The 18790-nt window shown below is 41.2% G+C and overlaps 2 protein-coding genes across 2 annotated transcripts in view; one reads left to right on the forward strand and one right to left on the reverse strand.

The window, feature by feature from the left end:
* The first annotated feature begins 5090 nt into the window (after window positions 1-5090).
* On the forward strand, window positions 5091-11800 carry gmpr (guanosine monophosphate reductase). Its single transcript, XM_026346702.1, has 9 exons — window positions 5091-5506; window positions 7534-7653; window positions 7830-7913; window positions 8013-8186; window positions 8281-8362; window positions 8641-8747; window positions 8868-8910; window positions 9020-9179; window positions 9360-11800. The coding sequence occupies exons 1-9, from the start codon at window positions 5420-5422 to the stop codon at window positions 9538-9540; spliced, it is 1038 nt and encodes a 345-aa protein (XP_026202487.1). The 5' UTR covers window positions 5091-5419; the 3' UTR covers window positions 9541-11800.
* A 130-nt stretch (window positions 11801-11930) lies between these two features.
* atxn1a (ataxin 1a) overlaps window positions 11931-18790 on the reverse strand; it is a 78913-nt gene continuing 72053 nt past the window's right edge. Inside the window, 1 exon segment of the mRNA XM_026346701.1 lies at window positions 11931-18133. Coding sequence (XP_026202486.1) covers window positions 17528-18133 — 606 coding nt within the window. The 3' untranslated portion in view covers window positions 11931-17527.

The following is an 18790-nucleotide window of genomic DNA, read 5'->3' on the forward strand; positions in this document are numbered from 1 at the left end:
TCAGTGGAGTTGTGGAATATTTGTTTTGTTTGCATCTTAAACGGCACTAACACTAGTAAACATTAAAATGTTTAATTTGATGTACAAATACTTTCCATTGATGATAAACAGTAGGCACCAGATGAGCAAAGAGATCATCTAGAGGGGAAAAATGACTATTATACATGTTGTTCTTATGAAGTATTAGATTCTTAAATATCATGATGAATAGATTTTGAAATAAGATGTCAGAAAAGGGGAAAAATTCAACTAAACTAGGCACAAATCATGTCCACAGCAGAGGGAAGATGGGGAGAACTGGTGCTCTAGGCTCACTAACATTCAGAAGATCAGGCCTTTTATTATTATTTATTCAGGTAACTGACTGGAAACCACTGGGACGCACCTTAAATTAGCCTGATGCTAACAGTCAGAAGACGTGTTCTTGGTTTTACTCAGCAGTGTTATCAAATAAAATCAGAAAACCTGTCGTGTTGCAACCGTTGGTGTCCAGAAGTTTCAGCTCAAACTGTGAGAAGAGAAGACGTAATAAAGGTTCTGTTAAAAGCTGTGAAGATGTGTGGAGCGAGTACCTGTCACAACTTTAAACGTCAGCACTCCAGAACCCCAGGTGAGCAGAACTGTTAAAGGTCAATGCGGCCATTTCATTGTCAGGTTTGGAAAAAGGGGTTGAAAGTTGCACAGCGTGTGGTACGAACACACTCTTTGTTGATGAGAAATGACAAGCTCCACTGGACTGTGATTATGAAGCCCAGAAACTAGAGTTAAGAACAGAAGCTATTGATTAGTCTGACTTTATCCCTCTGTCTTGTCTGTCTTTCCATGACCTTCCGGAGGAGAACACTTTTGCATTTCTCTCCTCTTTGTTCTCTTATCTGTTTTTCACTCTCAGGCATGAGAGCCATTAAACAAACCCCAAGGACACTGTTGACAGCGGGTGGGAGACGCATCAAGACAAGAGCTGGGATTTCTAATCAGTCAGGCAAGCAGAAAACCATGTTTGTAGGTTAGAAAGCAATAGAATAGCACAAGCAGACAAAGTGCTACCTGGCTGCAAAGTTAAACTGTAACGTAAAGCAGTGGAGGAAAGTACATGGGCTGTATTATACTGTAACTATATGCTGTATTTACTCGATTACTTCCACTGTGGTCCACTAAATCAGATGGAAATGTGCTACTACACTACTAAACTACATTTACCTCACAGCTGTAGTTTTAATAATAAGATCAATTCAGTTCAGCAGCATGTAAAGTCATTAAGATTAGTGCTGCGTTCACCAGCTGAAACTGGATCAGGAACATTTGGCAGTTCTTGTATCATCACATTCTTACATCTAACTTTTGACCTTCGTTATGTTGTTATTTTTATTCTGTTTATTGAGAAGCTCTCCTCCCCTGACTATTACTTCTTTCATCCATCTTTAGATTTTTAGATTTCTTGGGTTTTTTTCTGTATTTGTGTTTCTTTTCCTTTCTTTTTGAACACAGAGAAGTTGTAACAACACAAAGCTATCGCTATCACATTACACACATCTCCCTGTGAGATGAATAATAATAATACGTAATTTCAATCTTGAATCTAAAAATAAAAAACTCAAAAATATTATTAATAGGCTAAAGTGACAAATATTTAGTGTGACCTCTGCAGAGAAATAAACAGAGGTCAAGCACAAAAACAGAAGTACGGTAATGTAACACTGCACACTGCCAAAGAAAGCAGTGGAATAATGAACAGTATCCAACACTATCTTTTTTTAAAACTTTCAAACGAAACTAAAATGACTCACTTGTTTTTATTGAAAACAAGGCACCAGACAGGAGTTTCTACAGGCCCGTACTGCTGCCACCGGTGTTAAAGTGCAAATGTCACACTTCTGTGCACCTCATGGAAGCGTGTTTACGGCTAATTTATAACTTAGCGGGTGTTTAGTCCACTCAGTTACAAAGAATGAGCGTTCAAATTCGGCTTAGCATGTTTTTTATCTCAGTTTTATTTATTTATTTTTACTAAATCAGACAGAAACTAACTAACTAACTGACTTCAGCATGATGTTTAAAGAAGAGGTGGAAAATAACTAAAATACATTTTACATACTGTACAAGTACATTTACTCAAGTAGTGTATTAAGTACACTTTTGAGGTACTTGTACTTTAGTGAAGTATTACCATTTTATGCAACTTTTACTTTTACTTCTCTGCAATTTAGAGGAAAAGATGCTTTAGTAACTACTAAACTACAACATTATGGATTAACTGCTGTTTTTATTTCACAGCCCTGACCTTATTTTATTTTCCACAATTTTCCCATTTATTTTATCAGCAACATCAAGTTTAATACTGTTTAAAATCCATTAAGTTACATTAAATACACTTTTTTTTAACACTTATTTTATGTTATACTGTATATTGATTACAGTATGTACGCAGTCCTTCAAATTAAGTCATGAATTTTAAAAGTAAAGGAGTTCTTAGACACATACTTGCACTTTTATGTGAGTATTAAGTCCATGTAATTCTACCGCCCCTGATGTAGAGAACCTTTATATAACATTTAATTTAATAGACAAGATAATGCCATGGAGGACAACAGTACCACAGGTAAACAGGTCTACTCTGTTACTCTGCATGTTACGTTGTGCTTTTAAAGGCTTCTCAGGTTTATTAATCCAGAGTGGCTTCTGACCCACTTCTCTAGGGTTTGAGCTTGTTGTTGTTATTTTTAACCCTTAACACATGTTTAAGCGTAACCCATGCAGAAAACATGGCCCACTGAGAAAGAAGTGTAGCAAATTGAGCTCGATTTTATCTCCGGGATGCAAATTCTAGTTCATTACCTCAAGTCTCACAGCACAAAGCTCTGCGTATTCCCTGACGGAGTCGTCTTCATCCTCGTTACCTGAGCCACTCAAAACAAAAAGAATTTTTAAGTTCTCATCATTTCAACTTGTGCCAAAAAAGACAACATCAAAGATTCTTAACAAACTTCACCCACCCGCTGCCATGTGGTTTTCACATCTGCTTGGCCCAGTGACACACGCTGCCAAGGGAAGCACAGCTCCTCTGTTTGTGTTTGAGATATGTGTTCTTGATGGCATCGTCAGCTGGTTACTCAATACACAGTGAGGCAGTCTGTGTGTGTGTGTGTGCGCGTGTGTGTGTGTGGTTTCGGATTGTGCACATGAAAGTTTTAGATGGGTGTAAACAGCCTGCCAGTGCCAGGCTACATAATGTTCTCCATGCAGAGAATTTTAAGTGTTGACATTCATTTTCTATCTCACAGTGTTGGAGCAAATGAGACTGAAGGTTTTAGATTCTCTGTGGGTATCTAAAGGGTATTGTGTTGTTAAGCTATAGACATACTTCATTTTCTTTTTGTTCTTGCATAGAAGCAGTAGTAGTAGTAGTAGAAGGACAGATTAATTCAGAAATTAAAAGTGGTACCAAAAATGATCAAATAGTTATAATAGATCATTTATAAATACACATAAAATAAAAGAAAAACTAATTGCATGTTTAGACCCATCAGAAAGTAGAAAGATGTGATTCCAAATAGTGTCTTTATGGTAAACCTGCACAGATGCAGGTGGCATCACAACATTCACTGTAGTGAATGTTGGGATATTTATATCACAACATTATAAAGGTGGTGTGTATAAAGACATATTACATATTTATTTATACAACATTTTTTAATTGGTCAAATAAATGTTGTATAAATGTACAAATAAACATTGGGACCAAAAGGCATGGGATGAAAAGCCAAGCAAATAATAAAACGTTAATTGAACATGAACAGTGTCAGGATTACAGCGTCACCATCGCCAGAGCCGTTCAGCTCGGCTAAAAATGACACAGCTTGTGGGACATCACATTGATAAATAGGCCAGTGTTGTATATCAGCTCAGTGAGAGTGGCTCCTGCATTACAAGCCATAATCAGGGTTTAGCTACAGAGATAGCTACTTGTTGCACTTTCACCTAATTCCTACACTAACCTTTAACTCAGACGACTACCTGAGGCTTCAAGCGGGGTTGCAGCACTCGACACAGGAGAACACAGGGTTAAAGACGAGCCGTTCTTATCAGTTTGACAGCCCTTAAAAGCCTTTAAGGGGCTGACCTTATTCAGCACATTCTTATCAGTACAGGTTGGCGTGACGTGCACAAAGAGTAATGGGTTTAAAGCAACTGCACGTAAAGCATTAGCTATATACTAATGAGGCACCAGCTGGTGACATCATCAGGCCAATCATCAGTACAGTTTGAGGTTTGATCTGTTGTACAGCAATTCTAACTTCTGCAAAGGTCTATAAATAATATAGATTCTGAAATCCCACCCTCAGGACTTTAGTATAAGCTTGTAGTGCAGGATGAGGATTGTGTGGTAAAAGTAGTTTTCTTTTTTTACCAGTCAGTTGCCTTTAGGAATAACTGCTTCTTTGCATAGACTGAACACAAAGAGACTAGAGCCAGAAACACTGTAACACTGCTGTAGTGACAAATAGACACACGATTATCACAAAGACACATCTTGTTTCCAGGAAACATGCAGGGTGCTCTTTATAATGTAACAAGGCTGACATCGACTGGACAGATATTGTATTACAGTTTTCCTGAACAGATAAAACACATTTCCTGGACTCTCTTTTCTCTCTCATGTCTTTTTTCCCCCCTAAAATCAAACAACACGTATTACACAACACACAAAGAAAAAGTAAAACACTGCTCTCTTAAAAGCAATAGTGCACAATGTGTTTATGTGAATGTGTTCAATTCACATTTACAGTGGCCACACTAAGCAGAATACAAACCAGATCAGTACAAGTATCATCAATTTAAAAGAAAAACATTTTTGTATGCTTGTCAGTACTCAACATCTTTAGTCTTTCTGCCTGTGTCTCTCTCTATACTTCCAGTTCTTCCTCCCTGTATTTGTCCCATCATCTCACAACGTAAGGAGCAATGCCCTCGCTGGACAGCAGGTGTGCTCTTAAGCACTGCAGCACACAACCCACTGCAGTGCTACCATGTGTGTGTATGTAAGAGTTTGTGGACATGCGTCAGCAGCTGGGACAGCCTGGCGTGCCTGCCGGCTTGGCCACTGCTGTTGCTGCCACTCTGCTGAAGTGGAGAGTGGGAGAGAGAAGGCAGGAGGAGTGGAGGGAGAAAGAGAGAAGAGGGGACTGAAACGCAGGGAGAAAGGGAGAGAGAGAGGGAGTCCAGGCCCAAATAAAGCCATGGGGGCCGGGGCTGGGCTGGGTCCCCTTTTGCTATAAATACGCTGGCCGTCTGGAGGTTCGGGTTTGGTGGTTGGGGCTTGAGACCAGCGACCACCACTGCTGCTGCAGCCTTCCTCAGGGGTGTCTCCTCTGCACACTCATCATCCTCATCCTGGTCATCACTTTTCTGGGCAGCCAAGATGCCTCGAGTGGATGCAGACCTCAAGCTGGACTTCAAGGATGTCCTCTTCAGACCCAAGAGGAGCAGCCTGAAGAGTCGCTCAGAGGTCGGCACATTTAATTACTTGTACTCTGATAATGTAATCTCAGTATTACAGTTATAGTTAAATCAACCATGTGGAATCCTCTCAGGAGGAGATTCATCGGGTTAGTGTTGCGGACAGGAAGTACACTTATGCTTACAACCTACATAATGAGTGACGCCATAGAGAAAATTAACTATTGATGCATGGGGAAGGATGGGAGGAGGGTGCAGCACTGTGAGGCCTTGCAGCCCTGTTTGATACAGTCATATCATCAGGATTAAATACGCACAATGGAAATGCTTACTGCAGTAGAAGGAATGCCAATCACCACTTCCATAATCTTAAAAGGTTGTCTGAGTAAAGTGCATCCTTGGTGTAATTCAATACTGAGTCTCTTTTCATTGTCTTGTTTTGTGTAAACCAATAGGTGTACACTTCCTTTGTACTTTGGCGAGCAAAACAGCAAGCATGAATGGGCATGTAACAGTGGGGTGACCTTTCTAAAGGTTACACTAGATCAATCATTAGACTGGTCCAGACCCAAGATCACAATACTGGCGTGGTGGCACTGGGTCTGTGGTGGAGGGTGGGACTCTTCGGAGAGGTGGCAGGCAACATGAGACACAGGAGACTTCTCAGAAAAGCTGTGTAAAAATAGTACCGCGTATCCCACTGTAAACCAGAGCACATTCCATACACCGCACAAGTTCCTGTATAATGTTATACATACGCTGTCACAGATAACAGCTCAGGGAACAGCGGGTACCTGAGCGAAGTGGAAATACCAGCTCTATATTTGATCACATGCTGAATACTTCACCTCATTCTTCACTGTTTTATTCAAACATGTGAGCGAAACAATAAGTTCTGTTGTCACCTGATGTAACTGAACTGATTTCAGACCTATATACTACACATAATGAGTCACTGCAGGATGTCAGTGCCGCAGCCAAATCCAATGATCCAGGCGCTCCAACAGCATCCATCAGCTTTTGTTTGAATTATTGCTGCATTTAACAGGTGCTGAAATCCACGATGCAGAGCTAAGTTTAACAGGCATGCACACCGTTTTTTTTTTAGAGGACGTGACTGCTGGTCTTCTGTAGAGCTTTACTCGTGACTGGACTGGAAACTCCTGCTGAGTCAGTGTGCTGATAGAAGAAAAAAGCTTTTATTGATTCGAAGCGTCAAGAAAATGGATATGTGCAATGATTCGCTCCTCCTTCCTCACCCAGTCCTCTGTCACCACTTCTCCACTTTCTCTTGCCATCATGAGTTATAGCCACAAGTTACAGCACAAACAAAATTGATTTTCATAACCTGTAATATCTCTACTCAGCAAAAGCATTCGGCAATATGAAAGTGGTGGAGTTAATTAAAAGGGAATCATTGTGAAAGCTCATTAGTTTTAATGACCTGGCTCTTCATTATAATGTTTTTCATGACAACCTACGTAGGTCACCTGCTTCCCTGTAGCAAATGTTTGGCATAACTTAAATACCTGTGTTTTGAAAGCATGTTAATAGGCCTGCTTCTCAAAATAGTTTTACTGAAACCTTTTGTAACTGACTGAAGTATATTAATTGTTATTAATTAATGTTTTAATTAATGCCACCATAAGCCAGCAGTCATACCAGAGTAAGCAGGAATGTGATTTACTGAGTATTAGTTCAGGATTTCATTTGAAGGAGGTCAATTGTGTGATTTTTCTCAGTGTACAAACAGTAACATATAACTCAATATAATTCACAATTTGTTCCAATGTTTCGGATCACTCTGAAAACAATCGATTAACTTGTATCATCAATTATTCCCTCTTTTGGAAGCAGCTAATTTGTCCCAATGAGCATTGTTTATTTTATGTAACTTATCACATCACAAGCAGCAGAACCGGCTGAGCTGATGATTCAGAGAATCCCCATCACGACCACAATCTGCAGCTTTAGAGGAAACATAATTCATCAACCATATTAATAATTAAAGTGTGTTCTCAGCAGGCTAAGTTTAATGTTCATAAACTGTTTCATAACTCTTCTTCTCTCCCTCAGGTGGACCTTCAGAGGACCTTCACATTCCGCAACTCCAAACAGACCTACACCGGTATCCCCATCATCGCGGCCAACATGGACACCACAGGAACGTTTGAGATGGCACAGGTCCTCAGCAAGGTGAGAAAACACCGCTCAACAGATGAAACATGAATAGGAGCTCCAGTTGTGTGTCTGTATTCTTCTACTCACATCTATCTGCTGTCATAGAAGCTGCTTCAACCTCTGACCTTGAGTTGCCAACTCTATCTAAAGCGTGTCTCTGACCTCTCCCCTCTCGTCCTGTCTTTCTTTAGCACACTCTCTTCACAGCCATTCATAAACACTATTCTGTGGATGAGTGGAAAAACTTTGCTGCGAACCATCCAGAATGCTTAGAGGTGAGCTAATCCATGTTTGCCTTTATTTATTTATTCATTTTTGCTCACAGGACATTTTTATTTCGAACGATCACCTTAACATTTCCCTCTTGCCCACAGCACGTTGCTGCCAGCTCAGGCAGCGGCAAAGCAGATCTGGAGAAGCTGTGTGCCATCTTGGAAGCTGTCCCTGCACTCAAGTACATCTGTCTGGATGTGGCCAACGGCTACTCAGAGTACTTTGTGGAGTTTGTCAAGACGGTCAGAGAAAAATTCCCCAAACACACAATCATGGTAGGAGACATGGAACACCCCCTGGGCTGGCGTTTGTACCTTACTGAGTGTTATTGATAAATGCGTATCTGAACTTGTGCCCTCTGCCTCGCAGGCTGGTAATGTGGTAACAGGGGAGATGGTTGAGGAGCTCATCCTCTCCGGAGCTGACATCATCAAAGTGGGCATTGGGCCAGGTGGGTGGCTACGGCTGTATGAGTGTCTCTGAAAATAGTCTCAGGAGTATGTTCCCACTAAAGCAGATCCCAACTGTATCAGCATGGAGAGAAGAGATGCCAGATATAAACAAGTGAGACAAAGCCGGACAGAAACTGTTTACAATAAGCATTTAACTTCCTGGACTATAATTCTTGTAAGTTGCTTTGGATAAAATCGTCGGCCAAATGACTAAATGTGAATGTAAATAAACTCTCAGGAAGATTGGCTTCTTTACTGTGTGAACTGTGTCTCGCAGGTTCCGTGTGCACAACAAGGATCAAGACAGGAGTGGGCTACCCACAACTCAGCGCTGTGATAGAGTGTGCCGACTCAGCCCATGGACTTAAAGGACACATTATCTCTGTGAGTCCAACATGACAGTATAAAAAATAACAAGCGATTTAAGAGTTACCGATACAGAAGTACTGTATACCACACCCCTAAAGGTTGGTAACAACTGATGTGGATCATTTGTCTGTTCAGGATGGTGGCTGTAGTTGCCCAGGAGATGTAGCGAAGGCCTTTGGTAAGTATTCAACCCACACTTGCTCATCCTTGTTACAGACGCACTGTTATGTGTTATGTGCAGGACTGTAAATCGAACAGCTCGTGAATTATTGGTCTCGGTTCCTCAGGTGCTGGGGCCGACTTTGTGATGATGGGAGGAATGCTCGCAGGCCACGACCAGTGCTCCGGGGAGGTCATCGAGAAGAACGGCAAGAAGTACAAACTTTTCTACGGCATGAGCTCCGACACAGCTATGAAGAAATACGTTGGTGGAGTTGCTGAGTACAGGTGAGACACGGGTATCATGAGACACATCGAATATGGGTTCTTAGATGTGGTTCCATCAGCAGAAACCAAGTAGAGCAAGATTTACATCTTCTTAGCAGATAAAACAGGTCAATGAGAGTATAGGTACACTTTGGCAGCTCGTATTTCTCCTAACTTTTTCTCTTGCTTCTCTGTGCTCAGGGCGTCTGAGGGGAGGACAGTGGAAGTTCCATACAGGGGAGATGTAGAAAATACCATTCGCGATGTGTTGGGAGGACTCCGCTCCACCTGCACCTATGTGGGTGCTGCCAAGCTCAAAGAGCTGAGCAGGAGAACCACCTTTATCCGGGTCACACAACAGTCTAGCCAAATGTTCACTTAGTGGAGGCCCACGTGCTTCCACTCAAACACACACACACAAGCTGCATAATAAGCCAGGTCCATGTGTTATGCAGAGTCTCAAAGTGCAATAGGAAGACAGTGGCGGAACGTATTCAGAATAAGGACACGCACACACATAATCAGCTGTTTCTCTCAGGATATCTGTGTTGTTAGTGTCCTGCAGGCTGTGATTTGACGAAAACATTCTCCCAGAGGCGTCACAGCACTACAGTCAACTTAATCCTATGATGAGTGCGTTGCTTACACACACACACACCCTAATGCGATACTAAGTGTACTGAATTTAATTGTTCCCAGTTTTGGGAAACAGGAATAAGAGAGCCAGACTGCTGAGGCATGTGCGCTTCAGATCTAACATTTCTAAATCCTATTTTAACTCGTGTATTTCTTCATTAACAGCACATTAAGAACACGAGCTCTGCGGAGCACATGACACGTGAACACACTCAGCAGGTGCAGGCTGGTACGCGTGCTAATATCATTTGGGAAATTATTCTGCTAAAATCCACAGTATGTTGGAACGAATGTGCAAATCAATATGCAAGATCGAGGGTCATCACTCCCTTTAAATGTCACTGGAGAATCTATGTTGCAATAAAATGCATGCAGAGCCCTCTGCTAATTTCCTCAGTGGTGTGAATCATTCTGTGAAGCTTCTCTAATGGGTTCAAACTACGCTCATAATGACATACACCTTATAAGCATGTGCTTGAGCTTTAGGTGTGTCAGGATGTTTCCAATGCATTGAATCCATCGCGCCACTTATTTTAAATCACAACTCTTTCGATGCCAGATTTTCAAGACACTTAAGGACAGTTACTAACCATCTATACTACAACTTAAAGTAACGTGTACTGACATGCTGCACAAACGGAACACGGTATCACATTATTTACCTTACGATAATCCCAGACCTTGTCCCACTTTCCAATTGCCAGTAGTGACATTACTGCCACTTCCATAACATCAAGAGATGGTGATGCGTTTCAGGCAAGTCATAAAGATGCTCACGCTGATAATGAATGTAGTGATGAACCTTTGAAGTCATTTGTTTCCGTTTGAGGGAGACATTGAAACACTAGCAGTTCTCCGGCTGCTGTTTCTATTTATTCCTATAAATTGACATCCGTGCTGTGCTGTTTTGCATATGTGCTTTTTTGATTTTTAAGTTGTACTTTTGTCATATCCCATATTTAAATGTTAGGTTTTAGATTATTCTTGTACCAGGTAGTAGGAGTACCTGGTTGCTTTTAGAACCATTTTTGTGTTGAACATCTACAGTGGCAGTGTGTCGTGCAGTAGAGCAAACACTAGAGGGGGCTGTTATCTGCTGACATTCATTACAGCCAAATGACTGCACAGAAACTATCACAGCAAAACAGAGATGATGTTTAAAAGGGAAGTCACGGTGTTTGTGTCGCGCATGGGTTTGGTATTCAAATAAAGACACAAGTTGCCCATTTAATCCAGATATGTCAAGGTTTCAATTTTTTTCAAAGAGGTGCATTTGTACAGATGTCAAATACATACACCAACAGGGTTTCTCCATTGCTATAGAGGAAAAAAATGGTGAGACACAGGGACTTGGTGAGTACAATATAGTACAAACATGTTGGCTGGGAACTGCTGTGGCACCCTGCAGGCCAGACTGTCCGTGCAGGTCTGTGCTGATGTCCAGTTCTCTGCCACCATCTCACAGACCGAAAGTTTGAGTTCAGTACTGGGTGTCACAGGTGAGCAGAAGAACAGCTAGACAGACTTGTTGCTAGCCTCAGGGCTGAGTGTTCAGAACAGGGGGAGGACTCAACTGAGCCACAGCTGACAGATAAGCTCCACCCCCTCCGTGGCAGTGGGCAGTGGGTAGGATCAGAGGTTATGAACCGTACAGCCTGTCCCCGGCCTGCTGAAGTGTTTGTCGCCTTGCACAGAGAGGCAGACTAAAGACATTCAGTACACTGAAGAGTGATCCAAGCCATCTCCAGCATAATACACATGAATATAATAATAATAATTCATAGTTATTTGTCAATAATGTCATTTGTTAATCATATCAAATTATATGTAATACATTTACATATTTTATAACCCATTTCAAACAGCCCACTATGTAAATTGATTGGGGTGAAATTAAACTGTTAAGTGGGCCTCTACAAGGTTTTTTTTTCCTTTCTGCCTGAGTTGGTTATCCAGCGCTATGGACATTGACGAGACGTCATACAAAAAAAAAAAAAAAAAAAAAAGGAATCCTGATCAAATTCACTTTTAAAACACAACAAAGTGTCAAAAACACATCCTTTTTGCAAAATGAAAGTACAAACATCACGAAACAATAGCACACATGCCTTTTTTTTCTGATGAAAAAGTCAAAGCTCACACACCAACATTCATTTTATTTGTCAAGTTGTGCAAGAAGCCAAATTACAAGAAAAAAAAAAGACATTAGCAGAGTTCTTCCAGTGAGGAAGCTTGTCATAAAAACTCAACAATGACACATTCTCTACATAGTTTTAAGTCTCCTGACATTATATTGAGTGCTACAAGGAGACCAAAACACAGAAAAAAAAGCTCCTGCATCAAGGATAATGCAAACAAAGCAAAGGTTTGTACGCGCCGTTTTCACACCACACCAGCCAAACCGAGCTGCGCTGAGCTCCTGCCAAACTCACGAAAGCAGACGCAGGCGATGGCACAGCCTGGTTGGTGCAGGGTGGAAAAGACTCCATACAAACAACAAAAAGAAGGGATGCATTCCATGAGAAAAGGTTTTCCTAGTAGAAAAGAACCAAGGAATCACCTAACACCTCGGCCCGTTGGACCCAAGAACGCGCCGGGCGCCAAGCGAGATGGAGCACAGACAGGAAAAAAAAAAAAACAAACAAAAAAAAAACAACACAAGGTTACGGCAAGGTGATGTGCAAAAACTTAAATTGAGCCATCTCACTTTTTCATCCTTATTCACCCCCCCCTTTTTCATTCTCTCTGTCTCTGTCTGTTTTGAATGAATGTTACCCCTACGGAAGGTATCGGTCTGAGACAGAGGGGATAGACCAAACCCATCCTAAGATTAGAAAGTGCTGAAACATTATCAAGTCTGTTACATCTACTTACATATGCATCTCTGTTGGTTGGTTGTTGTTTTGTTTTTTTTTTTCTTTTTTCTTTTTCTCCTTTTTTTACAAAAAGTGGTCCCCACTAGCAATGAGGTTTCTTTTTTCTCTGTGGGTCTCACCGAGAACCATCATGGATCAGGGTTTATGATCTCACAGACAATCAGAGGAGAAAACACTCTGTTACACACACACATACGCCATGCCCTCAGATGCACAAACACACTCAAACACATTTAAACACCAGGTGTATAAGCACAGATACTACACGCATGACACATGATGCAGACACACACACACACACACACACACACACACACACACACACACACACACCAAGAAGACATGACTCAGTCTCTCATACACTCAAATTTAGGAAGGCCGCGAGGACAAGTGGGAAAGAGAGATTTGGACAAACTCTCCATTGCTTTTGGTTCTCTTCACAAGCATCCTGACTGTTTTACAGATGTGACACACACATCAGCACACAGTAAAATACTCTAATACACAAGCCGTTAACAAAGATGAGACACTGCAGTAGGACTATGCTACATACACTTGGCACAGTAAAAGGGGGAAATCAAAATCTAAGTATTGCACATTGTAGTACATCAAGAGGATAAAAGGGTTAAACTTGGGATTTTCCTAAAAAAAATGAACACTACAGCAATAAAATAAAAATTAAAAAGGGTTGCTATGGGCTGCCGTTCCCTCTCCTGCATTCACAATGTGCCTACATGTCAAGATTGCTTTGTTTCAAAGTCTAGTATTAAGCATGCATTTCCACTGAAGTATAAACACAACAACCTGTATAAGCGAGAAGTGAAAAGGTGACAGAATATCAAAAGATGATGTTACGTGGGGAACAGGCAGTCCAGGCCAGGCCACACTGAAAGGTAGCGAACGGTTGTTGAGAGTTAATTGATTGCTTTGCCTCAGGAGGAGGTGCTTGTGAGGCTGGCTGGCTATGATTGGGTACCTGAAACAAAGTTAACGAGGTCACTACGGGAGTCGTGGCAACGAGGCAGACCTGGGCGGAGTCAAAACATCTGCAGTAAGTCAGGTGTGTGTGACGTTTGCTCACCTGCAGCTTAACAATATCAGAGTTTATGACTGTGGGACAGAGGAGGTTCTGGGGGTTATGTTCAGTTACTGCATATATGAGACACGTCCCTGAAAACTAGCAACTGGTGTTGCAACTGCAATTTCTAAAAATTTAAACAAACTTTATGATAAGGGGAATAGTGTTAACTCGAGCGTGTTGTGTTCAGATGTATTAGATTCTGAAAACATTTTCACTGTATATGACAAAACGGTATTTTCTCTATGGGCAGAAAGGAGTTGGTTTGGTTGTAATGCTAGAGGATTATTATTAAATGTTTATTGCAGAGAGGAGAGTGCCTGAATATTGACTATTGCTTTCTAGAGTAACCAAAGCAACCACAGTATCACTTGGCTTTGGCTGAAACTGTCTTTTTTATGTTTGACCTGACTGACAGTAAGTTTTATGTGGACAGCAAGTTTGTTTTGATGGATGTTTTTTTTTTTTAAGTTTGTTGGGAATGGGGTTTGGACAAGAAAGGAAAAGACATCTACAAACAATTACACATTACAAAACACTCAGCCACACAGAGACACACATGCACACACACGCATACTACTATTTCTACTGCTAATGATCATGATGTTTCAGTAGGAAAAGGATGAAATGAAAATGCACTACTGTGGTGGTGTTGATCTGAGAAACCCTGTTTTTATTATAAGAAATAATGCATTTTCAAATATCACATGGGCTCTACTCATTCACCCATCACCAACATCCATCTGCCTGTTTATTTACCACCTACTCATCCATTTCTCATCCATCGGAGCACACATCCATCCTGCAATCACCCTGGTAAACTCCTATTACCTGAAACAGTATTGCCCCACACAGTGTGAACTTACTGCTTTGTATTATTTATTTATTTATTTTGTTTTTTTGGGATGAAAATACAACTGATCCAATTCTTGGAGCAACCAGTGACACAGCCAACTAAAAATATCTCCTAAAATACAGAGGCTGTGTAGAAAATTCAAAAGATATGCTTGCAGGAAGTCAACACTTGTCCACCTACTTAACAACACTATTGTGATAGCAACCAGTACATGCTAATCTAACTGCAGTGCATGGTCATAGTGTATTGTTACACGCAGCATAAGACAAACATATCGAGGTTGCATGGCGCCCTACAATCAGAACACACTGAATCCCAGCACTGCATGTCTAACATGATTTTATTTTTATTCTGCTGAACTGGCAAATGTTCATTAGGTGGTACACGCGTCATATTACACTTCGAAAAACCGACAAGACTCTGGTTTTCATATGTAGGAAAGAGCCTACAGCGATGTTCAGTTGGACAGCTTCTGATCCTGTCGCTAAATATTGTGTTAACCAAGCAAGTACATCTGTTGAGGTAACTGCTACATATAAGCAAAACAGGGTTTCAGATGGATTGAAAGCACGCGCTGTTTTCAAAACCGAAAGCTTGTCCCCACACCCCGACACCCTGGTTTCAACAGCAGGGACCGAGTCTCCCGGACTCACTACAAATGGTTCATCTTTTAACAAATTCAGTAGGCAGGCACACGTTATTGTAATTCTGGTTTGCAGCTACGTTTGCGTCTGTAAAAGCTCAAATGTAATTTGACCTAAACTGTGGCGATGCTATCTGGTATGTGCCTGTTGAAGAACAAAAACCCTGGTCTCCTCCAGTGTGTTACATGTTCTAGGGCTCTTCCAGGACAGGGCTGTCAAAAATCTTGTCTCTACCAAACTCCCTCCTCATCATGTGCAAATTGCAAAATTATCTTAAGTAAAGACTCCAAGTGGAAACACTGGATATTTAGCATTGTCTATATATCTGAGTATATCCTTTTCCTATACACTATACACATATTCATACACAAACTCACACACATACACAAACACCACAGAGCATGTCCTGTACACCTGTACTGTCAGCAATGTGCATCAATCCAATGTCAGTCCACTAGTGTCGATGCAGTAGGGACAACATGAACTGAAAACATGAATTTAACTGCTCATTATATAAATACAGTACATATTACAGAGCATTTAGTTTTAGCAACGCTCTGTGCTGCTTTGTGCTTGTGTATGCATGTATTTATGTACGGACAGACACAGAATCATATACGCTATCAGGCACACTCAGACCCAACCACACACACACACACACACACACACACACACACACACACACACACACACACACACACACACACACACACACACACACACAAATATATGACACCCTTCAAAATTCTGTGGCATGAGCTTCTAATTGTTGCTCTCAGTCTTTTACAGAACAGGATATTTCAGAGCCCTTTCCTCTTGAATTCTTTTACCAGATCCTAAACTTTCAAAAAACACATTCTAATACTTTCCCTAACGTGTGTGGCTAGCTATAACAGCTGTAGAAGTGTGCAGACTAAACACCATCCTATTTCATTTTTTAGTCACATAAACATTTCTCCTCTAACTTGAATTTTCCCCGATTCATTTTTTTTTCTCTGTGTCTTTGTGACATGTTGCACATCTGCTCCCACATTACCAAATGACCCCTTCACTTCTCCACAAGTTTCACCTTTCCAAAGTGCTGTTGCTACTTTCTACCCTTGTCAATGTAAAAAAAAAAAATCTAAAAACATACAGTACTGTGTAAATAAAGAGACAACAACAATTTGTCGGCTGCATGGTGAGTGTGATCGGTGTGTTAAGTGCTTTGAAACATCCTGACCCTCTCAGAACTGACATGCAGATTCTCTCGCTTCCTCTCACACAGCCTTTCTGGATACAAAAAATAAAGTTATTCATCAAGAAACAGTGAGGACTGTAGTCATCCTCTTAATATTTTCTCAAGATTCACCAACCCAGTGTGTTTGCACTTGTATGTATTAGGTTAGGGTATCTCACATTTATACATTAACATTGACCCACCTAGGTTCAATCTAGGATTAAATGACCCCTGATTAAGGTTTTTGTTTGACAATCAGAATAGAAAACAACTGAGACAGAAGACTAAAAATAAAAATGCTAAAGATGAAGTCTCCACTGTCATCGAACTGAACAGAGTAAGTGTTGTTCCCCCTCTGTTGTGTGGCACACCAGCACTACTTGATGACACTACTGACCAGGTCTGACACACACTCATGACACTGTGCCACATTAAGACAAAAGACAATATCTTTTTCCTAACGCTCTCTCTGATTTAGCGAATGAAAAATATTAAGATTTGCACACAAGTCCTTCATGCTCGGATCAGCTAACTTTATATTACTTCTGCAATCCAGTGTAAAACCACTGGCATGGTAACGTGGTGGGAAAGGGTTTCTGCCGAGGCAGCCTCACTAGCAGTGCGCAGAAGGTACAACCCTGTCAACAAAAGCAGTGAGCTAATTCAATTTACATGAAATGAAATTTACATAATGTGTAAAGTGCAGCCAGCCAAGCAGAGTCATCAAGCATTGCTCCACGGTGCCACATAGCCATGACACTTCACAAACTCCTCACCATAACTCATCTCATGAAAACCACCAAAACGGCACTGATTGCTTGTGTGATATCAAATCCATCTATAAAAATGTATTATAAACTACACTGACTTAATGTAAGGTGATACCATGTAGGGTAAATGTACCACTACAGTACAGTATTCATGATAGAAAAATAAAAACAGAAAACAAAACTTTAAAACCAAGACAAATGAAACATTAATGTGGGCATTCATGTTTTTGTTTTAGGACTCTTTCATGGTTTTTCCACATCCCAAGGGTTATTAATAGTCCTGCTAGGCTTCATTTCCCAATATTCGACCTTCCCTCAATGCTGACTTTCACTTCATGAGGGATGAAGGAAGGTTTGGGCAGGGTCAAAGGTGGTTCCTCCTCTGATTTTTCTACTTTGCGACCCTCAGGAGCAGACCACCTCCGCTTCCTCCCTCCTGATGGCCTACTGGAGGCAGCTTCTGCACAACCAGCAACCTGACCTTTAGAAACAGACTCTCTCTCCACAATCATGAGATCCCCATTTTCCATATTGGTGCCCCCTCCACTTCCGTTCCCACTTCCACCACTCCGTCGCTGGCTGATGCCATTCTCTCTCTCTCCGTGCCGGGAGCCTCCTCCACTGCAGCTTTGGGGAGTGTCTGAGACAAGCCTGGGGGGTTTAAGGTGCCCGTGGCTGGAGGCTGGGACAGAGGCAGGAGTAGCCAGCTCCAGGGGCTGAGTCTTCTTTAAAGATCCGTTCCTCAGGTTCTTGAGAGTGAGCGAAATACATACATCACCCACAGAGAGCTTAGTGCAAGGTAACTCCAAAAGCTGAGTGGTTCGGTCCGGGCAACATGAAGACCAGCCTTGGCCAAAGACAAAGAAGGGATACTCCACCAATACCTCCACACTCACCTGGAGGAGATGGAGAAGGGAGGGGACATTAATACAACACACAAATGTTGTCTGTGAGCTTGTAATGCCAAACTGTGTTATCCAGTAAATGAGCAGTCTACTGATATTACACATCAAGTTTATTTAACTCACTCGAGAGAGGTTAACAAGGTTTGAACCTAACTTGACTTGAGTCTTGGTGATTACAATTTATAACCTCTAAATTCTGTGTTACAAAATTTCTGTCAAGTAGCATTATGGGCAATGTCAGATCAATTCTTTTTGGAGCGAGAAAGGAATGAAAATGATGATTTGGGGGTGTCATGTTGAGAAAGTTGTTTATGATACTGACCATGTTGGAATGTCAACAGTTTGAGTGCAAAGGTCAATTGACCTAACCAATTATCTCACCCCCAGGGCTTTATTACATAATGCTAATTAACCTTGAAAATGAAACACGATCACAGCACAGAAGTTTGAAGACGTTTTAGGAGCATTCATTTTTGAGACACAAACTGCACTGATAAATAGAAAGCAGGTGAAATTCTCTCAGTATTCAGAGGTCAAATCTTAATTTTGTGATGTTTTTAAATGAAAGACTAAACCAATTTCAATACTTTCAGTACACTATACAGATACAAAACAATGAACAAACAAGGACAGAGAGATGGATGCTTG

This window comes from Anabas testudineus, chromosome 11 (assembly GCF_900324465.2).
Source record: "Anabas testudineus chromosome 11, fAnaTes1.2, whole genome shotgun sequence".
Taxonomy (NCBI): Eukaryota; Metazoa; Chordata; class Actinopteri; order Anabantiformes; family Anabantidae; genus Anabas; species Anabas testudineus.